This window comes from Eimeria maxima, genomic scaffold, assembly GCF_000499605.1.
Source record: "Eimeria maxima Weybridge genomic scaffold, Emw_scaff400, whole genome shotgun sequence".
Lineage (NCBI taxonomy): Eukaryota > Apicomplexa > Conoidasida > Eucoccidiorida > Eimeriidae > Eimeria > Eimeria maxima.
In genome coordinates this window covers 3,449-25,713 of record NW_013566479.1, presented here as the reverse complement: position 1 = coordinate 25,713, position 22,265 = coordinate 3,449, and the positions used below count along the sequence as shown (strand labels likewise).

The 22,265-nt window shown below is 51.3% G+C and overlaps 5 protein-coding genes across 5 annotated transcripts; 3 read left to right on the top strand and 2 right to left on the bottom strand.

The window, feature by feature from the left end:
* Window positions 1-341: 341 nt before the first annotated feature.
* EMWEY_00031570 (hypothetical protein, conserved) lies at window positions 342-1,346 on the top strand (the record flags this gene model as incomplete). The annotated part of the gene is made up of 1 exon (XM_013481725.1): window positions 342-1,346. The coding sequence occupies one exon, from the start codon at window positions 342-344 to the stop codon at window positions 1,344-1,346; it is 1,005 nt and encodes a 334-aa protein (XP_013337179.1).
* Window positions 1,347-2,239: 893 nt separating this feature from the next.
* On the bottom strand, window positions 2,240-9,180 carry EMWEY_00031560 (hypothetical protein, conserved; the record flags this gene model as incomplete). The annotated part of the gene is made up of 17 exons (XM_013481724.1): window positions 2,240-2,302; window positions 2,444-2,549; window positions 2,667-2,773; window positions 3,039-3,198; window positions 3,465-3,558; window positions 3,874-3,949; window positions 4,281-4,380; window positions 4,643-4,738; window positions 4,933-5,021; window positions 5,122-5,169; window positions 5,294-5,424; window positions 5,589-5,829; window positions 5,934-6,148; window positions 6,267-6,422; window positions 6,593-8,593; window positions 8,903-8,922; window positions 9,110-9,180. The coding sequence occupies 17 exons, from the start codon at window positions 9,178-9,180 to the stop codon at window positions 2,240-2,242; spliced, it is 3,774 nt and encodes a 1,257-aa protein (XP_013337178.1).
* A 1,001-nt stretch (window positions 9,181-10,181) lies between these two features.
* Window positions 10,182-12,618, bottom strand: EMWEY_00031550 (hypothetical protein, conserved; the record flags this gene model as incomplete). The annotated part of the gene is made up of 3 exons (XM_013481723.1): window positions 10,182-10,744; window positions 10,910-12,040; window positions 12,498-12,618. 3 exons carry the CDS (start codon window positions 12,616-12,618, stop codon window positions 10,182-10,184), a joined length of 1,815 nt encoding a protein of 604 aa, XP_013337177.1.
* A 357-nt stretch (window positions 12,619-12,975) lies between these two features.
* On the top strand, window positions 12,976-15,841 carry EMWEY_00031540 (ribonuclease hi large subunit, putative; the record flags this gene model as incomplete). Its single annotated transcript, XM_013481722.1, has 9 exons — window positions 12,976-13,036; window positions 13,137-13,241; window positions 13,388-13,460; window positions 13,669-13,722; window positions 13,929-14,016; window positions 14,264-14,341; window positions 14,632-14,908; window positions 15,139-15,262; window positions 15,670-15,841. 9 exons carry the CDS (start codon window positions 12,976-12,978, stop codon window positions 15,839-15,841), a joined length of 1,032 nt encoding a protein of 343 aa, XP_013337176.1.
* A 2,504-nt stretch (window positions 15,842-18,345) lies between these two features.
* EMWEY_00031530 (hypothetical protein) lies at window positions 18,346-20,340 on the top strand (the record flags this gene model as incomplete). The annotated part of the gene is made up of 5 exons (XM_013481721.1): window positions 18,346-18,570; window positions 18,892-19,002; window positions 19,485-19,654; window positions 19,970-20,123; window positions 20,254-20,340. 5 exons carry the CDS (start codon window positions 18,346-18,348, stop codon window positions 20,338-20,340), a joined length of 747 nt encoding a protein of 248 aa, XP_013337175.1.
* Window positions 20,341-22,265: the final 1,925 nt, after the last annotated feature.

Genomic DNA, 22,265 nt, shown 5'->3' with positions numbered 1-22,265 from the left:
TGTTTATAGTTCCCAGGTAAATATGAAGTTATTTTTAATGTCTTATTTACATTATTCTTCAGGTTTTCTTTTGATTATCCCTAGATGTGCTACGACAGGCCACAACTACAAGCAGCAGTAGCAGCAGCAGCAGCGGCACCTGCAACACCAGCAGCAGCAGCTGCTGCAGCACTGGCAGCAGTGAGCCCCTAGACGCGTGACTGTCTTTGTCTTCTCAACGTTTTCTGTAGCTGCCTACTCTGCTGTGGGGCCCCTTACGTTTACCATAGGGCAACCGTTAACGCGGGGCCCCTGCCCTCCTCCTTAGGCAGCTGCCGGGGGCCCCAGACAGCATTCCTGCGATGCAGCAGCATCCGCAGGTGCCGCTGCAGCACCAATACCAGCAGCACCTGCTGCATCAACAACAGCGCCCGCCGCCGTGGCAGCGGCATCCACAGGGGGCCTTCTCTCCAGGGCCTCCTCGTTGGGATCAGCAGGGTACAAGAGGAAGACGTGGGGGAGGACGTGGAAGGGGCCCTGGGCGCCACTATGGCGGCCCTTCTAGGTCGCCGATATGCGGTGATGACGTACAAATCCCTTATAATGCCCTCTCAGACCCTTGGGAGGCCCTTAACGGCAAGAACGGAGGACCCTGCCCCCCAGAGGGCCCCACAGAGGAGATAATGGAGGCACTGCGTGCTGCAGTTGCTCGTGAGCAGAAGCTGCATCAGCTGCTAGTGAAGATGGGGGCACCTTTGTGTGCAGCAGAAGAGGAAACAGACAGCGCAAGTACCATAGAAGAAGCCACAGAGGGCCCCCTCAACCGTGCAGAGGCGGCAGCCCAGCAGCATCAACAGCAGCAACAGCAGCAGCCACAGGTGCTGCAGGTTGAACAGCCTAATGATGATACAGACGTGAGCAAGGCAACGGGGGCCCCATCTGGAGGGGACCCCGCCCTTGGCGCCGAAGGGGGGCCCCCTGTAATGAGACACCGGTGCCCTTTGATTCTTCCCCCACCTTCCTTTAGTTGCGATGCTTTTCCTACTGCAGCAGAAGACCCTGAAGGTGCAGAGCCCCTGGGATCCGATCCCCTGGGATCCAAACCCTTGGGACCCGATCCCGTGGGTTCCGGTCCCCCAGGATCCGATCCCCGGGGATCCGATCCCCAGGGATCCGATCCCCCGGGATCGGGATCGGATCTGTGTATCCGGCTGGGCGCCCCTGGAGGCCCTCCTCGTCCCTTTACCCTCCCCGCAGTTACAAAAGGGGCCGCCTCTGGGGGCCCCTCAGGGGGCCCCTTAGATGGTGGGGGCATTCTGCGTTTGGATGAGGAGGAGATAAGGAAGAGACTAAGGACGCAGAAGTAGATAATTACGGTGTATGTATATGTGTCTCCTTTTTATATAGATGTATATTGGGGTGTATATGTGTCTCCCTTTTATAGAGAAGGAAGGGACGGGTCTTATTAGGCAGGAGATACAGTATAGCACCAAGGAGATAGGACAGCAGAGAAAAGAGACACGTAGTATGTACTACTATTACTAATAGATATAATATAGTATAAAATAATTGTTATTTATATTTATTTATTTATAAATAAATAAATAAATGTTACCTATTAAGTAATTAAATGGCAAACAAACTAAACAAAAGCAGAAAAACTCCCTAGGGGACAGTAAAAGTTAATTCCTGCTCTCTATGGAGCAGAAAAAAGCCTACAGCCATACGCAGCTAGCTAGCTAGCTAGCTAGCTAGCTAGCTAGCTAGCTGCGTGCCCTGTTAGCTTGCTGGCTAGTTGGACGGGTAGCTAGCCGTCTAGTCGATAGCTGCTCGGCCGCCAGCTGGATTGCTAGTCGAGACCAGCAGTTCGCTAGCTAGTCAGCCATCGAGCTAGCTAGCCAGTTAGCTAGCTAGCTAGGTAACCGGCTAGCTAGCTAGATAGCTGAAAGTTTAAGGTGCAGGGCCTTTCATTGCCCGCCTTCCTCGGCAGGGTTTCGCCTGATTTCGCCCGCAGGATTGCTGCTGCTTCTGCAGCATTGCTGCTGCTGCTGCTGCAGCTGTTGTGCTGCTGTTGCTGCAGCAGTTTCCTTAGGCGCTGCGGAGCTCAACACTGCTGGTGCATGTGAGCAGCAGAAAAGGCAACAAAAAACGGAGACAGGAGACAGCGGGGCTGCATGCGTCACCGCGTTGCGACCGCGTGAAGCTACCCCAGCTACCCCACCTGCTGTGTGGGGCCCCTCAAGACAGCTCAGGGGGCCCCTCAAGGGCCCCCTCGCAAGGCGGCGCTGATTACTGCCAGCCTGTTCTCCTTTTCTTTTAGCTCCTGCGCAGCCGCACCAGCAGCAACAACAACAAACCAACTGTACACGCAGGTACCAGAGACACCCGGGCCACGGGAACGGCAACGCGCTGCATGCAGTGCATGCAGAAGGACATATTGGGGCTACTTGCGGTGTCTGTGTACCTGTTGCATGCGATTGAGGACGTCGTTGTTAGCAGCAGCCGCAGCTTTTGCTGCCGCTGCTGCTTCTTCTGCTGCTTGTAGCCTCCGCTCGAGTTGTTCGATGGTGCTGCATCGCCAGAGGGACACAAATACATGCAAGCATGCATGCATGTATGCAGATATGGATTCATTGTAAAGGGGATTTTTGGGGCTGCATGCATGCAGGAGATAGCCCACTCCTTACGTCGCTTTGCTGCGGTTGCTAGCCTTTAATGATTCATTTTCCTTCTGATAAGCCCGCAGCTGCTCCTCCAGAGACACTTGACGCAAAGAAGCACCCCGAGCATTGCTCTGCAGCAGCAGCAGCAGCAGCAGCAGCGCGCCTCTGCGTGTACTGGCGCAGGTATGCATGCATGCATGCATGCATGCATGCAAACACGTATATCGACGTAAATGTAAATATACAAGCATGTGCATATAAATATATGTGGATATATTTGCACGTAAATGCGTTAATAAATCTAAATATATATATTCTACATATATTTATTTATATTATATAAATATATTAATGCCTATTGATGGCGGGAGCGAGGCGGATAACCGATATACATACCTCCTGCTCGCGGGCCATCTGTTGCAGCTGCTGCTGCATCTGCTGCAGCTGCTGCTCCAGCTGCTGCTGCTGGTTTGCTGCAGAATGCATGCGCGCCTCTTTAAGGGATTCATTTTCCGCTTGTTGTTCCGCCAGTGCCTTCATTACTAAAATAAGCTGTCTGCAGAGAGCAACAGGCACGAATTAATTCTGCTGCTGTCTGCTCCTGCTGCGGCTGCTGCTCCAACTGCTGCTTCTGCTGCTGCTGCGGTGGCTGCTGCTTCCACTGCATGCTGACGCCTAGTTCTCCAAAGCCCGCGGCTGGAGACAAACTTAACCCTAGACACTAACACAATTCACTTATACAAAGGCAGCAGCTACTGCTGCAACAGCCAGGAGGAGCAGCAGCAGCAGCAGCAGCAGCAGCAGACCAAGAAACTGCCTAACCTGAATTGTTGCTCGTTATCATCTTGGAGCTTCTCATAATTTACTTGCAGCTGTGCCTTCGCCTCCTGAGATGCAGACAGACCAAACTCCTCTCCTGGAGGCGGTGCAAACCCTAAACCCTAAACCCTCAGTACTAAGCCCTTAACACGAAACCCTAAACACTAAAGCCAAATAACTCGCAGGGGCTTCCCAGTGCCAAGCAGGCCACTCCATGTGGATTCCCCGCAAGCAGCTTGTTGCACTCAAGAGCATTAATTCATGCATGTATGCATGAAGGGGTGGAGCAGCGCTGCGTCGCGTGTGCCTGTGAATGTATGTTGGTCAGTACATATGCTGATTATGGGTATTTTGGGGTGTATATGCAGCTCCAGGTGTACCTGAAGCTGTCTGTGTTTATCGGAGAGGGCACTGAGGTTGCTGGCGGTTTGCTGCTGCTTCTGCAGCAGCACGCGCATCGCTGCTTCTTGTTTGGATATTTCTTCCTTCTGCACAAGAGAAGAAATCACACACAAAAAAACCCCTCTCTACCTTACATGCAAGCTGCACCCATTAAGATGCATGCATGCACAGCACCAGAAAAACAAGCAGAGGCGGCTACCGGTCCCCAATGGCGCGAAGCACCCAACAGCTTGCACCCCCGCACCAGCAGCAGCAGCGGCAGCAGCAGCAACAGCAGAGGCCGCAATATAGCAGGCACCAAAGGCACAGAAGCTAAAACGGCTAGCACTAGCAGCACCAGAAGCGAAGACAACTGCAGCAGCAGCACGGGCAACAGTAACGGCAGCAGCATCGCAAGCAGCAGCAAAGCCGCAGGACCTGCTTAACGTTAATCGCCGTCTGTATCTGCAAGTCCCTAGACACCTCAGAAACATCGGGTCCTTGGAGGCTCCTCCCCTCTTCGAGATTACTCTTTAGGCTGCAGCAGCAACAGCAGCGGCAGCAGCAGCAAGCAGATGTACCAGCATAGCAACAGGGGACGCACAGCAGCAGCAGCAGCCGCACCCAAAGCGGCAGCGACAGCAGCAACTACAGCAGCAATACCAGAAAAAAAAAGCAGCAACAGCAGCCGCGCAAGCAGCAGCATTAAGAGCAACAGCAGCAGCTGCCGCCCGCAGAAATAGCAGGAACAGCAGCAGCAATAGCTGCAGCAGCAGCAGGAACAGCAACAGGGAGCACACCTGGCAATTGCCATTTCTTTTGCATCAAGAAGCCGCTGGAACTCCGCCACCAACTCCCTTCCTCTCCGTTGCTCTGTCTCCAACTCCTCTCTTAATCTGCAGCAGCAGCAGCAACGGCAACAGCAGCAACAGCAGCAGACCACGTGTGTTAACATAGTGTCTCCAGTTGCTCTCCCAAGCCACTCGTATGCGCGGCCTCACACAAAATGTGGGGAGACAAAAAGGAGACACTTTCTGTTTGGTTGTAGGGTCTATACAAGGAGACAGTTGGTGTAGGGGTCCCTTCATACTTGAGTGTCTCCTCTGCTTGCTGTTGCTGCTTAGCAGCATTTATGCGCTGCTGCCTCTCCGCCCCTTCTTTTATTCGAGACAACTCCATCTGCAGATATTACCCAGACCCTAAACCCTAAACCCTAAACCCTAAACACTAAACCCCTAGCATTTGGTATTAGTGTTTAGGGTTTAGGAGGCCTCCTTACCTCGTGCGCCTCTTTTGTTACTGCCAAGCGTTGCGCCGTCTGTACAGCCTGCAGCACAAAGGAGATACCTCCATTAAGCAAATATATATTCAATTCCCTCCTCTTTGTAGCTAGAGCAGCAGCAACTGCAGCAGCAGCAGCTGTAGCAGCACCAAGATACAAGCTAGCCTACGTTGTTCTTCGCCTCCTCCAGATTCTGCTGCAGCCTCCGCAACTCAGTATGTCTGTTGCGGGTCTCCTCTACAAGAGCAGCAGCAAGAGGGCGGCAGCTTAGCAGCCAGCTGCTCTCTTTAGAGACACCCCCTGCAGCAGCAGGAAACACAGCAGCAGCAGCAGCAACTGCAGCTACTGGACACTAATTGCAGCCACGCCGGCAGCTGCAGCAGCACCACAGTCCTTAGCAGCAGCAGACGTAGGTAGAAAACATAAACAGTGCATGTGCATGCAGCCCCAAAATATTGCCGCACCACTTTGGCTTAGGCCCCAGAGTCGCCGGACCAGCGGACAGGTCCACGATGTCTCTGTGTCCCCCGCGTTCGTTAGCCCCACAGCAGCACCGGAACCAGCAGTAGGTGTTCCTGCTGCAGTTGTTGCTGGTGCAGCAGATCCAGCGGAAGCAGATCCTGCTGCTGCTGCCGCTGTTGTGTAGTTGCTGCTAAAAGTGCTCGATCCTAAGGGAGGCACTGCCCTCCATGAGACAGGGAGACACTGCAGACAACAAACGCAGGGGCTCCCCACAATCCTGATGCTGTTGCTGCTGCTGCAACAGCAGCAGAGGCAGCAGAGGCAGCAGCAGCAAGTCTTGCACTCACCAGCTCGCAGCACTTGTGCAGCAGCAGGAAGGCCTCCTCCGCCTCTGTTGCTGTTTGTGGGGCGCCAAGGGGCCCAGCAGCAAGAGCAGCAGCAGTTTGCTGCAGCAGCCTTAAAGAACGAGGCATATGCCCCTTGCTGCATGCACTCAAGTCTAACGATGCATGCAGCAGCTGCAGCAGCAGTGCTGTATCACCCCGTTGCGCGGCTTCTTCCCCTGAAGCAGCAATAGCAGCAGCAGCAGCAGCAGCAGCAGCAAACGCACCACTAGTGTGTCATGCACATACTCGCTCGTTGCTTCTGTTGGTGCTGTTGCTCCTGTTGCTGTGCCTCACCGGCAGCAGAAAGGGGCTGCATGCAGACAGAATCAATTACTGCCCCAAGTGTCTCCGTCCCTTCCCACAAGGCAGCAAGGAGACACAAGTTTGACGCCCCCCGCAGACCCAGCGGCTGTCTCCTTCCGTTCCGTGCTGCAGCGGCAGCTGCTGCTGCTGCAGAAGCAACAAACACACAACAACACAAGCATTCAATAGACAAAGGCAGCAACTCATAGCACAGCTACTGGACCTCAGTGACAAAAGATACCTCTGGCCTCAAGTGTTGCTGCTGCTGTTTCTGCTGCTGCTGTTTCTGCTGCTGCTGCTGCTGCTTAGAATCTTACGGAGCAGTCCTGCGTTTGCAGCAAGGGCCGCGACTGCCTCCTGTCTCTGTTGAGTAGACAAGTACTGCCCAAGACTTCGGGTGTCTAGGCACCTTATGCAGCACTCAAGGAAAGCCGAGGTGTACGTACACCCCAATTCATCGCCATGAGCAGCAAAATATAAAAGAGCAGGTAAACTTAAAGCCGAGAGGGCGGCACTGCTGCGGCCTCTCTGTGGAGAGGTCTGCTGCTGCTGCTGCTGCTGCTGTGGGGTTTGCCTTTCCAGTGGAGTGCTGGAGGCCGTGCCGTACGCCGCTCCTCCAGCAGCAGCAGCAGCAGCAGCAGCGGGGGTGTCCTGCTGCTGCGGAGGGAGACAGGTGAGCCTGCATGCAACGGCGGCCCTTATGGAGGAATTGGAGACGCAGAGCAGGGCCAGCATCTCCGCAATGGGTGTAGCCCTTGAAGCAGCAGCAGCAACAGCAGCAGCACGCGCTGCAGCAAGGGCCCGTTCGTCGTCTCCCCCGTGTTCAGCTGCTTCTCTTCCCTTGTCCTTTTCTTCCCCTGCTGCTGTCGCTGCTGCTCCAGTTGATGGGGTAGGTTGTGTCTCTGCTGCTGCTGCTGCTGCGGCGGCGGCGGCGGCCTGCAGCGCTTGGAGACAGACTGCAGCAAAGGCAAGAGCAGCATCTCGGGCGCAGCTGCTAATCCTCAGCTGCATGCAAGGCTCTTGCAAAGCCTCACGGAGACAGGAGGCAGATAGCCGCTGCTCTACAGGCTGCAGCAACTGCTGCCTTACTGCAGCAATCAGCAGCGCCAGCAGATGCCGTACGTTGGACGCACTAAACGACCCCTCCCCAGCGCTGCTGCTGCTGCTGCTGCCGCTGCTTCCGCTGCTGCTGCTGCTGCTGCTGGAGAGACGATGGTATATCAGCCAGGAGGCAACAGCAACAGCAGCATCACCAAGGCTACCTGCCTTCCCTAAGAGGCGTGCAGCACCCCGCTGCACCGACTTGTGGAGACACCTCAGGGGGCCCCCTCTTGCTGCTGCAGCAACACCTGGAAGAGACAGTAGTCCCTCATAAGCACCCAAGATATGCAGCAGCAAGGCCGGCTCCTTGTTGCTGCTGTTGTTGCTGCTGCTGCTGCTGTTCGGCGTTCCCGAAGATGGCAGACTTGCGGCAGCAGAGGAGTGTGCAGCGGGAGTTGCTGCTGTTGATGTTGCTGCTGCTGCTCCCGTTGCTCCTACTGGGGGTATTCTAACAGCCTCAACTTCTGCTGCGGCTGCAGCAAGGGTCGCAACGAAGCAAAAGGCTTGTTGTGCTATGGCGGTCTGCAGCAGCGATGCAGCAGCAGCAGCCAGTGGAGAACGGCACAAGCAGCTCAGCAGAACGTACAGCAACTTAGCCACGCGCTGCAGTGTATCTCCAGCGAAAGTACTGCCTTTAAGGGCCTCCAGTAAGGGAGGACCCCAGCTTATCCAAAGATCAGCAGAGTTACCCTGGGAGGCGCCTGTAGCGTCCCCTGATGCAGAAGGGGGTCCCCCATACTCCAATCCTGCGTCCGCTAGACAGAGGCCGCAAACGCAGCAAAAGACGCGAAAGAGGTGGTGCAGCAGCGGGGGGCCCCTAGAAGGTCCCCCGGTTGCGGAGGGGCCCCAGGGGGGCCCCTCGGACAGCAACACTGTCTCTCGCGTTGCAGCACAAGCGCATGCATCTGCCAAAGTGGAAAGGGCCTGCAAGTAGCCTTCTGCTTCTGCGGCAGACACAGACCCCCAGCCCTCAGCTGCCTCGCTCCAAGATTGTGCCTGCTGCAGCACCTCTAAAGCAGCAGCAACAGGAGGGTTCTGCGGTCCCTGAAGGGACCCATGCGAGCCCCACCCATGCCCACCGATACCTGCTAAGGGGCCCCCTGGGGCCCCCTTGGTATCCGAAGGCGGGCACTGGCTTGGGGTGGTAACGGGCTGCTGCTGCCTGGGGGCCCCTTGAGAAGCGAACATGAAGGGGCCCCACAGAAAGAAGCGAAGATCTGCTAAACCGGGGGGAAAAGACACAAAATAGCAATTTAAAAAGTTAAATCGATGCAGAAGAAACCCCGAGGATCTAATGATGCTCAGTTAAGCCTACCTTGCAGCAGCAGCTGCTGCTGCTGCGGCTGCAGGACCAGCAGGAGCTGCAGCGGGCGGCGACATGCAGGGCCTCTGTTGCTACGAGAGAGACTATGTAGACAGATGCAATCTGTATTTAATGAATTATTTGATATTAAAGGAAAAAAACGCAGACAACTGCTACCCCCCTATGAACACCAACCCCACCAGCAACAACACCCGCTCCCTACCGATACGCATGGCCGTCACCCTACACAGCATCAAAAACAGCAGCAGCAGCAGCAACAGAAAGCCACTGCTGCAGATGAACACATATGTTTGGTTTGAGGAGGACGGTACTGAGGGACCCTGAGCAGGGTGGAGTTCCATATATGTGGGGCCCCTGTTGGGTTTTAAGGGGAACTCGATAGTGCGTATTCTCTCTCCTCTCTGCTCACACTCTTTCTCCCTGCTGTCTTTTTAAAGACGCGATAACGTCGCGTTTAGTGCTGCCGTTCATTAGAACCATTGCTTGGCACATACAGCGCCGTCGCCCGCTGGCGAGCTCCCTGTTCACTCGAGTAAACGGCTGAATACTACTTTTACGTGCTGGGGGGTTCCCAAGCTGCTAGTTAGCTGGGTTTTAGCAAGCTAGATAACTGTCCGGCCAACTAGCTAACTGGTTGGAGGGCTTGCAGGCTGGATAACACAGCTTAGTAGCTAAGTGTTCACTTGGATATCCATCTGGCTAGCTACCTACCTAGCTGACAAGCTGAGTAGCTAACTGAGTATGTGGATAGTTAGGTGCGTAGGTAGCTGCATGCGCAGCTGATAAGCTAGCTGATATGTTAGGAGGTTAAGTACACTGCTAGATGCTAGCTATGTGTGGCCCGCAGCCACGACGCGGTACCGACTCACCCTTAACAATGCGTTCCTCAGTTTTTGTTTGTAGCTGCAGCAGCAGATTCTTTCTTAGTTTTGTTTTCTTTCATCAAGAAAGCAGAGAGGGGCTGGCACACACAGAAACCCTTTTCATATTCAGGCTGCTGCTGCTGCTAGTCTTATTGCATCCTATGCTGTGACTGCAGTGAGTGGCATAATCCGACCCTAACCATAGAAGGGTCTAAAGGATCTAGAAAGAGAGACGCTAGGGGTCTGAGCTGTTGTGATCTGCTGTATCTATCAAACGCTGCCTTCTTCTGCCCTTTTTCTTGAGGCGTCTGTACAGCTCACCACCCAGCAGCAGACAACCACTCGCCCAGCAGAGTGGGCAGCAGCACCGGCACCAGATGCAGCTGCGGCATCAGCAGCAGCGGCTGCTGCTGCTGAGGTGTGGGAAGAGGTTTTTAATACTGCGAGTTGGATACAGTAGGAGCAGCATCTTTTGCCTGTCTTGGCAGCTCAATGCTGTTGACTTTCAAATGCCGCCCAATGTTTAGCGGTACATAATAATTCCTCCGCACCGCTGATGAAGCGCTGCAGCGTAGCAGCAGCAAAAGCAGCCGCAGCAGCAAAAGCAGCACGCAATCATCAAAAGATAGGCTGCGCTTCTGCCTCTGCCATTTCTGTTGTCCACTGGGCCGCTCGAGCAGCGAGGGAGTCAGGTTCTACAGCGAAAATAAACTCTTCAAATTTGTTAGCAAGTCTTTCGCCTTCCGGCTGCTGTTGCTGTTGTTGCTGATGCTGCGGTGAAGGGTTGTCGTTTGCTTTCGTCTCTTCTGTATCCAGCCAGTAGACTCGGGCGTCTTCGCCCACTGGGGAGTCCACGGAAATCCAAGTGGACCGCTGTTGCTGCTGTTGCTTATGCTGCTGGGGTTGTTGTTGCTGGTCCTGCACCTGCTGCGTGTTTGGCATGGGTTTGATGAGGGAACGGATAGGTAGCAGTAGTCTGCTTGCTGAGGAGATCCACGCAGCGGTCCACTGTTCTTCCTGTTTCCGTCTCCACTGGGGAGTCTCGAAAACTGTCTCCAAGCCATTAGCAGTAAATGCCTTAATCGCCTGTCTCCTTGTTGCCCCCGGGAGACAGACAGAGTCAGGGGCTGTTAACACGCAGCCGCGAGCTTTAGAGTATACAAAGAAATTGCTGCTGCATCCTGCATGCATACAAAATAAGCAGCAGGAGCGCCAGCAGCAACCAACGCTCGGACTAATGCAGCACACCATCATCCCCTACAATATCACACAGGCGACGGCAGCAATAGCATCAGCACGAACAGGAGGATGCATGCACTTTGTTGGGTTAAGCGCAGGACACCTACCTTCAAGGAGGGCTCCGTCTTTGTCCAAAAGTGCCTCCTCCACGGGGGCCCCTAACTCTGCTGCTCTCCTTCTCGCTTCTTGCAGCAGCTCTTGCCGCTGCAATACCCAGTCTGTACGCTTCACGTTGGGCTGCTGCCGGCCCTCGTGCGGCAGCAGCAGCACGTTGCACCAGCGAACGGCGCTGCTGCTGCTGCTGCTACTACACCTACTAGTAGTGATGGGTTGCTGTTGCTGGAGCTTTTGTGAACCGTCTAACTCCGACTCGCGTGCTCGCTGCTGTTGCTGTTGCTGTTGTTGGTGATGCTGCTGCTGCTGTTGCTGCTGCTGCTCGTGTTGCTGTGGGAATGGAAGGGTGTAGCAAATAGCCGGCGATGGCTGGAGGGGCTCTGCAAGCATCAGCAGGTTAAAACTGCGAAAGCCATCGGTGTCCCCTTTCACTGCACAAGACGGGCGATAACCTCCGGCTGTTGCTGCTGCAGGCAACGGGGTCCCAAGGTCACCCACAGGAAGGCTTGGGAGTTTCAGGGTCTCAAGGAGTTGTGGCAGTCTTGCCCGGGTAAGGACGATTGTAACTGCTAACTCCGTCATCTCAGGCAGCAACATGGCATCGGCTGGTACTACTACTGCTGCTGCTGCTGCTGCAGCTTTAGTTGGTGATGGCTGTGCTGCTGCGGATGGGGCAGCAAAAAACCGGAAGAGGCGCACCAAAAGGCGCAGGTCGCTGCAGAGTTTGTCCCTAAAGCAGTTCAGCTCATCAGCCGAGACACCCAAGGGGCTCCCAGTTGCTGCAGTATCCCCTCCGCCCTCAATGGAGCGCCCTACCTCATGGGGCCTCCCAAGTCCGAAGGCGCCCCCAGGTGGAGGCTCAGCAGCGCTTGCAGAGTTCACAAGTCTTTGGGTGCTCTCCTCAAGTCCTAAGATTCGAGTGCCTCCTTTGAGGGTTCTGACGGCAGCATAGAAAGAACCAGACAACGCTAGTAGCAGGGGGCCCCTGCGGAAGGTCGGAGCTACACAGGCAGTCCCTCCATACAGTAGTATGCGAGGTGGGCCTCTCTGGGCGCATCCACCAGGGGGCCTCCTGCTACTCTGAAGAGTCGGACAGGCAAAGGGGGCAGAGGGCTGCATGGACACTGCATAAACCCCAATAAAACGTAAACCCTAAATTACCCTAAACCCTAATAACCAATAAATCCAAACCCTATTGTATCATAGAGCTAAATCCCCGGGAAACTAAAAGCCTTAAATCCAGGGCAACCACCTGGACCTGACGACGAATGGAAACCCTCGGGTTAGCCGCAGCGATTGTGCGCATAACGGGAAAAGACACAGGGATCGTCTGGGGAGGCAATTCTAACGATCCCAGATGCTGTAGGGGCTCCAGGAAACCCAGATGATGCCAGACGATCCCAGCAGATCTGGTCCCCTGGCGAGTGCCGCCACGACCACCGGAGCGGTGCCTGATGCAGCTGCAGATACAGTTGGACAAGGGCAAACAATTATACAAAATACCTAATAAACCTCAAATTAGATTAAAATGCATTGAATTGATGAATTATATGTTTTTTCAGCACTTTACGCGCCTCATACCTTCACCGGTTTCCCAGTTGCCTGAGTGACCCTGCGCGCTACCGCTGGTGAGGGCCCCCTGGGGCCCCCTCATAAGGGCCCCTGGTGGGGTTGTTGTTGCCTTTGATGATTTGGTGTACATGTTACTATGCGTTGGTGTTGTGATGTCTTAACATCCCCTTTTTATATCGCTTTAGGCGCATCAGCCTCAGTTACGCTGTGGGTGCTGGGGTGTATCTTGTGCTTTCGCTTTGCCGCCTCTTCTCCACCGATTTGTCTGTAGGAGGGGCCCCGGCTGTAGCCTCTCTTTTGTTACTGCCTCCTCCCACTCCCAACTGCACCGGGGCCCCTCCTCTCCTGGTTTCTGGCAGGCGTCTTCCCTGCTGCTGCCCTCCTGTGTATTTACAACAGTTTTTGTGGACAGTTCGTGGATTGGGGGGGAGTGGGAGCCTTTAGAACTTTAAGGGTTTGCTGCTGCTGCTGAGAGTAGCCAGCGAAAATGTTTGAGCCGAAATTCGACTCCAATTTCAATCAATGCGAAGGCAAGAATGTCCTTTTGGGTGAGGCAAGCAGATAGTTTTCTCACCATTCCAGGTGTTCATAGCCTGCGTAGGAATACCCAGTGTATGAATACTGTACGCACACTGCATTGTATCTCAGGTATTGATGAGGCCGGACGCGGGTGTGTCCTGGGCGCGATGGTGTACGCCTGCTTTTACTGTCCAGCTGATGCTGTCCCTACACTCAAAGCTATGAGGGTTGACGGTAAGTAGTAGGGGCCGATGCTGGTGCTGTGTTTCTGCTGCTGCTGTTGCTGCTGTTGCCCCGTCGCGAGGCCAGTTGAATGTTGCGGCAGTCCGCCGTCGCCACTTGTTGGTGTTGCAGTTGTTTGTTATAATTTGTTGGCGCAGACTCCAAAAGACTCACTGAAGAGCAGCGGGAGGCGGCCTTTGCTTCCTTTATGGAGCAAAAGGACACTTTCGGGTACTTTTGATTATTATTGTGTCCCTCTACGACTAGAATTCCTCATCTTAGGTGTCGCTAAAGTGTCTCTTAGGTGTCTCCAACGTGTCTCTACTATGTCTCGAAAGTGCCTATGAGGTGTTTCCAAAGTGTCTATGAGGTGTCTCTAAAGTGTCTCTAAGGTGTATGTAAAGTGTGCCTTTGGTGTGTTCGTGCTCGTGATGTGCAGGTGGAGGATTCATTCGATTTCCCCTCAGGAGATCAGCGCTAAAATGTTGCGCAGGTCAGGCGTACATCTGCGGGTTGTAGAGCCTATTCAGGGTTTAGGGTATGGGGTTTAGGGTTTAAGGGGGGGAATGGGCCAGCTAGGGTCGAGGATTTCTTCTGGCTCTGCTCCCGCTCTAAATCTTCAGCCTCCAAAGGTTATGGTCTAGGGTTTTGGGTCTACCGTTTAGGGTGAAGGGTTTAGGGTCCGGTGTTTGTCTGTAGGCGAAAAATCAGCCTTAACGACATCTCCCACGACGCGGCTGCGGGCTTGATAGCGGCAGTTTGCTCGGCGGGTGTTCACGTTTCTGAGGTGCATTTAAACACCGCAGTATTTAAACCCGAAACCCTCAACCCCAGGACACGCTTTGGTTTGTTTTCGTTTTGTTTGTGTGCCACAGTAGCACCTCTCTGTACTTCGCAGACGCACGCGCACATGCAGGTGTTTGTGTGTATGTGTATATGTACCTCCAGTTACTAGAATTGTTTGAAGAAGGGGTTTTATTTAGGGTTTGCATCCAAACCTTAATTGGTGTTGACGTGTTGTTTTGGTTCTGCAGGTGTACGTAGACACCGTAGGGAAAGCGGAGGCCTACCAAGCGAAGCTACAGCACCAGTTCCCGTCTTTAAAAATAACAGTGAGTCTTTTCTTTTTAAATTTCAAGCTAAATATGGTGTGAGGGTATAATGCGGAAGGAGTCAGGCGGGAATGAAAAGTCCGTAGAAAAACTTTTTGGAAGCACAATAAAGTCTCTCCAAAAAACTACCTGCAAGCCCCAAGCCTGTTGCATGGGCGCGTGCAACAGACGTGGGTCGCGCATGCAGTATATCAATTCATGGAGCGAACAGGAATATCGAGTGACGAAACTAGCTGATGTGTATGCACAGCTCATGGAGAGCGCAAATATTGCTTGTGGTATGTGCGCAGGTAAGAGAAAAAGCTGATTCGCTCTTTCCTGTTGTAAGCGCAGCTTCCATTTTAGCTAAAGTAACTCGGGACAGAGCGCTGCGTCTGTGGCCCTCGCCTGCGAGGCCCAACAAGAGGTTCCGCGTACTGCAACAGGAGGCGCTGCAGCAGCAGCATCAGCAGCGAAAGGGGCAGCCCAAGCGAGCCACTGCTGAAACAGCAGCAGCAGGATCAGAGGCATCGGAGGAAGAAACAGCAGTAGAGAAGGAGACAGTCTACGGCAGCGGCTATCCCGGAGGTAAGCCCCTAATGTCGCGGTAACAGCAGCATGGCTCGGTGGCACTGGTGCTGCTGATAGCTTTTTTGCGGCGGCAGCTGCCCTTTTACCGACTGCATGCAAAGGGTTTTGGTCTGCAGGGTTTGGGTGGATGCTGCAACAGGCTGCAGCCGGCACCTGCCTGACTGGCGTTTGCCTTTGCACTTTGCAGCCGTTTACTGCCATTGACCTGTGGAGTTGTTTTGGTGCAGATCGCGTGACCATTGGTTTCCTAAAAGACCACATGGACCTAGTCTTTGGCTTTCCTGAGATTGTCCGTTGGAGCTGGCAGACAGCTAAGGAGTTGTTCGAGAAAGATGGAATACCCACAGAATGGTGGGAGAAGCTACTGATTATGCTGCTGAGGCCGCCCCTGCACTGCATGCGTCCCGTAACCAGCTCTGGCTTATGTTGTATCCTGGGGCGTTTACGGTGTGTATTGGCTTTGATTGCGTTTACTCCTTCTTTTGGCCCGCTATTGTTTCTAGTGTTATGTTTTCACTTCTTCTTTTGACAAGAGACAAACAGAAACAAACACTATTCACCATCTTGTTCGTTACGCGCTGTGGTACTTCTTTTTTGTATGGCGTGAACTGCATCCACGCTCAAATTTTTAAAGATTACAGGGCTTTGCTGCTGCTTAGGCAGATTAAAGGAGCAGCTGGCGGTACTGTATTTGAGATTTATGCATGCATCGGCTTTTGTTGCTTGGAGGCTGTTGTGTGGGGGTATATTAACCGCAGGTACGACGACGTAGAGGAGGAGGAGGAAAAACCAGCAGAATCGACTCAAGGGAAGCAAAGCAGAATTACGAGCTTTTTCCAGCCAAAGCCAAAGACTGGTGCTACCATAGACAGGCCCAAGTTCTTCGTTAGAAATCGACTGGAGCTTATTACCTCTGCTTCTCGCATTTAAAGAAATATGCGGATGCAATATGGTTTTTATGAAGCAAAAGCACAGTAATAAAAACAATAATAATAATAATAATAATGATAGTAATAATAATAATAATAATAATAATTATTATTATTATTATTATCATTATTACTGTCATTATTATTATTAATCCCACCATTATTCAATAGCAGTAGATCGCGCAAACTGAGAGCAGGGAAACGAACACATCCCAAACTTCTCTTTATAAATTATCAATTGCATCAACTGATGTGCATGCATGCGTGTGGATTAGCTTTCACGCATGCGTGGAGCCTGACGATCTGCCGTTGAAGAATAGCTCTACAGTTTTGGTGGACTCAATATATATTTACTAGTTGCGTACGTTCCTGCTAGAATATCAACCCAGTGCAACTCTACAGAAGTCCTTGCCTCACTGGGCTAGTAAACAGTGATGGGTGTACAGCAGAAGGCAGTAGGGCGGCAGGGGTTCATCTGCGTGGATCGACTGCCGGGTTGTTTTGCGCTTTGTCCTATACGAGTTTGGGGAGGAGTATCCAGTGTACAACGATTAAATAATAACGTTACATACAACAAAACGTTTGGATATTTAACTCGATCGATTATGTTAGGGCATGCAGGCGAGCACAAGCGAGAACCTCGCGCGTTTGCACGTTTGCCAGTGTAGAAGTGGACGATCTAATGCATTAAATGTCGAATGCTTAGGGCGTAAATGACAAGACCATATTCTAATGCATCTGAGGAAATGTAGTGAGATTTTACCGCGCAGTGAGCAAAGTGTAAATAATTGTAGGGGTTGGTGGCTCTGCGGGAGCAAACGCCATGAGTGCTGAAACCTTGTTAGTGCAGCTCTGTAGTGCAATTTCTGCTGCTCTAGTGTTTGGACGCCCGAAACGTGGCTTCTTCCCTCAGCTCTCCTGCTTCAGGGAGACTGATATGCTTTTGACTACCAGAGACAACAAGGCATTGAACGAGGAGGTTCACAGACTGCAGCTAAGCAGACGCCAAGAGCTCTTTGAATGCGCCGACATGCCGCTAAGATGTTATTTGAATATTTTAAAGTAACTGGTTTTCTTGCAACTCGTCGAGAGAGGGCTTTTGAGGTGTTTTTGGACTCAATTGTTCCATTGGTTCTGATGATACCTGTTCCGGGTTCTCGCTGGGTGCTGCGGGAGAAGGTAAACTAGTTACAAAAGCACCTCGAAAAGATTAAGTGTTTCCCTTATATATATGATCTGTTAGGAACCTGTTACATTCCCAGCCGAATTTTGTGGGGGCCTCCCTTACGCTGTGTGTAGAACGAAGTAGTACACTGAGTGACCTTAAGCAAACAGGCTGCAGCATCGCATTAAGGTTCCCCCGGAAGACGCTCAATAAATCAGGTACTATATTTTTAAAATACTAATATTCACTAACTATTTTGAAATATCTGCACACAAACGACTTTAGTACGTAGCTGCTTCTGCCTGAGGCCTGAGCTGCACCGTCGAACCATAGCGGATGGCAATCGCTTCGGCCGTCTGCTGCTCGTTGGTTGTTTCTGTTGGTCTTGCATTCAAGTAGATGAATGTTTTAGTTGAATAGCTTATTTATAAGCTCAAACCCAGTCTTATTTTCCTGTGTAGAGAATAAGCGCTGGGGTTCTTCTTCGTGCTTCCTGCCTTGTGGCCGTCCTCGCTGGCGACGCAAGGTGTAAAGAACAGTAGCCCTCCTTGCATGCACTGCATGCAAACTTCATGTGTTTAGTCTGAATCCCCTTCTCCAGCTTCCTCTTAGGCATTTCCTGGACTTCAGTGGTGTGCCCCTTGTGGCGCAGATGTACTGAAGACGGAGCCATGTTAGCCGCTCGTAGATAGTTGCATGTACACCTCAACAGCATCGGCTGCACGTCAAGCTGAAACTTCATTTGCTTGGTCAATTGCAGAGTCCTATCTCCTCCCCCTTCGCTGCCCCCGCCACCCATCCCTCGGTGTGTAGGAACACCGGCACGTCAAACCAACAAACTTCTTGCCGATGCTCACTCACCGAACAATGCCGCTGCCGCCTGCCGCAAGAATGTAGTTTCCTTTCAACTCCTGCAAAACTGTGGACAGAATCCCCCGCGGTTTGTGTCTAGTTGCCCTTGTGCAACTACCGGCTGCTGCTGCTGCTGATGCTGCAGCTCCTGATCCGGCTGCTGCCATGTAGAGAGGCTCATCATGTGTTTCCACCCAAACACACACGTGCCATAAACAGTTGGGCCATTAGTTTACACTCTTCGCTCTAGTTGGAGGCAAGCTGGCAGAGAGGGAGAAGATCCACAATTTTGGAAGGAAGGCACTACATAAAGCTGCTGTTGCTGCCATTGTCGTTGTAAATTATCTTGTTTTTCCTTGTTGCTCTGCTCCTGTGTTCGAAGAAAAGAGCATTTGTTGCCCTAGCGACCATCATTGCAGTCTCCCTCCTTCACGTCCCTCTCCTCTGCTGTGCTTTCTTCCGTTCGTTTCGTTGCTGACAGCTGTTCCATGTTCTTCTTCAAGCGGAACCTCCCGAAGATGGGGGTTGCTGTTTCAAATAGCAGCAAAGGAGGGGGAACTCCTGATGCTGCTGCTACTGAAGGGCACGTCGAGAGGAAGAGGCTTTTAGGTCGCCTGCTGGCTCTGCAGTACTTCTCAATACATGGCAGAAATGCATCAAAAGCAAACCGCTTCATCGTCGGTGACCTTATCGGCTACGGATCCTTCGGCGAGGTACGCAGTTGCGTCTGCTGTTCCTGCTTCGGCTGCTCCTATTGCTGATTCTGTCGTTGCTTTGCTGTCGTCCCTGCTGCTGGTGTTGCTTTTTCTGCTGTTTCTTCTTGCGTTGCTGTTGGAGCTGTTCCTGTTGTGGCTGCTGCTGGTGGTTCTGTTGCTTTTGTTTCTGCTGCTCCTGCTTGTGATGCTCTGGCTGCTGTTGATGGTGCTGCTGCTGGTCTGTTGTTCTGCAATTCATCCTCGATACAAGGTAGAAATGAAGCAGGGAAAGCCATTTCTTGCCTTTTGTGCTGATCCTTGCCTTTTCGTTTCTCTCAGGTTAGCGACTGTGTGGATGCCCAAACGGGCGTGCATTATGCAGTCAAGATCATCAAGCAGGGCTCTCGACTGAGAGGGAAGAACACAACGCGGAGGCGTTTTAAAAGAGAGGTAGGCCGAGAAACGGTCAATCGTCTTTAGTTGCCTGAAAAGGGAAAGGGCATTTAACGAATAGGCAGATAGGCGGGATCCTTTGTTTTAGGTTCATTGGGTCTGAGTGATAATTACAAATTAGCGGAAGAACAGAATCTGTCCGACGGATCTGTGTCTATTCTTGTTCCGTTGCATCGGAAAATCATTGTAGAGAGAACAGTAGAAGTTCTGGCCGTCCGCTTATTCCTTTTCTTCTCTCTGTAGCAGCCATAATCAGTAAACCAAATACATGAGGTGCTACTCGTATATCTGGCACTTATTCACCTTTTGGTTACCAGTTGCCGGCAGATACAAGACGAACAATGTTGCTAATGCGTGTTTATTGGATGTCTCCACCTGCTGTTAAGAGCGGGCACCCCGCAGATACTGCTTGTCTGTTTCGTTGCTGTCTCTATTGAAATACTTTGAAGAAAATGGGCACAATGCTGCATTTGCCTCAGGTGGAGATTTTGTCGATGCTGAACCACAGAAATATCGTCAAGTTGCACGACTCCTTTGAAGACAAAAAGTACTTCTATTGTGTTTTAGGGAAATGCGAGGGGCTGAGTCTCGCGAGTTATATAATAAAAAGAAAACATCTTGATGAAAATACAGCTGCCGGTCTATGCAAGTAAGCTACAACCCCCGCATATCCCCACGAGGGCCCTGAGTGCAATCAGCAGATTGGTGGTTACCGCTATGTGTAAATATATACTGTATGTAGCATGTGTATATTGGGTGTAGTGCATGATGTATGTCTACACTTATTAGGTTGATACAGTGTAAAACCCACAGGATGCGTGTATATGTTCCTTGTACTATGTAAGTTCTATATGCATACTGTGCAGGTTTAACTGCCTGACGGGGGTGTATGCATTCATTAGAAGGGATTATTGTGAGTGTGTGGAGTGCATATTGGGTTTATGCTTTTTACTGTGTGTTACAGACAAATACTGGAGGCTCTTTCTTATCTTCATTCTCTTAACATAATGCACAGGGATGTGAAGGCAGAGAACTTCATGTTCGAATCGGCAGACGAAGACGCCCCTTTGATTCTCCTCGACTTTGGCATTTCTCTCGTCGTCCCACCATCTGCCCTAGTTACCAATGCAAGCGTTGACTCTGCACTATTTAGTCTTAATACTGGCACTAATTCACCTGTTCTAACAGTAGCCTCAATTTTCTCCCGGATAATATTGATTCTAAAGCAATCTTCTGCGTTAATTGCAGCATCAACACACTGTATCTATCATGCGTGTGGCAACCGGTGCACTTCCTGTTACTATAAAAACAATGTTGATCTGTGCAACAGTGTAATTTACTCGTCGCTGCATTCTTGTATACGTAGTACTAATATTCTATACATAAATACTTTATGAGTGATTGATTGCAAAAAGCCGCCCAGTGTTGTGTAGATGATGTGCATTATGTAGACCAGACCATTGTTGTATTCTTTCACACAGGCAAACACACAAGTATATTAACCCAGTTGATTACAAGCAATCATATTTTGTATAATGCTTGTCTAAAGGACGAGCAATGATTTCTATTTCAATGCATGCATGATGTAACTTGTTGATATCTAGACGTTGCTGAATACTCACGAGGCGAGATAGCAACACGTGTAGATGACTTAGACGCATTTCAGTTGTGCAGCAGCGTCCTCGTTTTTGTATCCTTTTTAACGTTTGCTGTAAATGTACCTACTGTAGCAAACCGAGCGGTTGTTCTGTTTATGAATTTATTGTCTTCGTTCTGTTTCCGAATGCACAGATATGCGGCTCCCTGCACTATGTCTCCCCCGAGATTCTGCGTCGTTCATATTCTTTTCCTGCTGATATGTGGGCCCTCGGAGTTCTTGTCTTTGTAATGCTGTTTGGCCGATATCCATTCATCGGCTCGTCTACTTTCCACACCTGCAGAAGCATCCTCCAAGGCACCATCAAGTCAGCAACATCCCACGTAGCCTTATACATAACTCACAGGCACACTGCGCGCTGCTTGCTAAGGATGCACATGGATCAATCTAGAAGAATAACCAGAAGAACAGCTTGCTTTCATCCATTCACGAATGCATGTGCAAATGCACACATGCTGCACCAGTTCCCGAACTAGATTTGCCGTTATTTTGTTCCTGCACCGTAGGAGTACAAGTACGTTTACAGAAACAGTAGTGCTTGAAACTGCTGCACAGACGTGAAGTGTTCAGATCTGCTGGTGCTGCTTCAGCTATACAGACAGCCCTATAGTAATCTCTGATTTGGGGATCGACTTTATCGCTTCTCTGTTAGAAATGGATCAACAAAAGCGTCTTACTGCTGAACAGGCCCTCCAACACAAGTAAGGTGAAACAAACCCAATTAGGCAGCAGAGTGCTAATTCCTCCGGCTACTGCTGCTGACGGGCAACAGGAACGGAGGTGAACAGAGGCGTAACACTGCGGGTGTTTTGTATTACCAGGCGAAGCCGCTGTCTTATTATCTTGCATATTCTTCCTTCTCCATTGAGGCCGTGCTCCTTTATTATCACTGCTGTTTGTTTTCGTTCTTCTTGTTGCAACACTGTTGTTGCTTCTCGTTTAGCGTTGCTGTTGTTGTTGTGGCTGCTCTGGCTGTCGGGTTTTGCTTCTGGTCTGTAACGTTTTTACTATTTGTTGCTCTTTAGGTGATGTTTATTTGTTTTGGTGCCTTTTTTGTCCTTTTCGTCCTGACATTTCTCTGCCTTCTTCATGCCGCTCCTATTCCTGTTCACGCCCTTGTCCTAATAATTGCTCCTCTACTCTCCGGTTGCGTTTGTTGTCCATTATAGTTCTTGTTCTTAATTGCTGTGCTCAGATGGATTACAGGGAAAGGTGGTGAAACGTGCGAAACTTCTGCAGAAGACGATTACTGCAAAACGACCGACTCCGTATTATTGACCGAATCAGGGACTCAGGAGAAAAAGCAATATGTGAGGAAAGGAGATCATATATGAAAGACACAAGCCAGAATATTCGTTTTTTATTGTTATTTTATATAGGCATATAGTGTACGTCTGCATTAATGCGGGAGGTTGCGCCTATTTCTATCCGCACCTGTGGTTGCATGTACATTGTCACACGCATAGTTATGCATCCATCTTCGGTGTATGCTATATATAGCACATGTAAATGCATATGTGCATACACACATGCCAATGGCGTAAATTAATGCTTATGAAATTCCAAATGTATTTAAGCAGTTTCTACTTGTATTGCGTGTGCT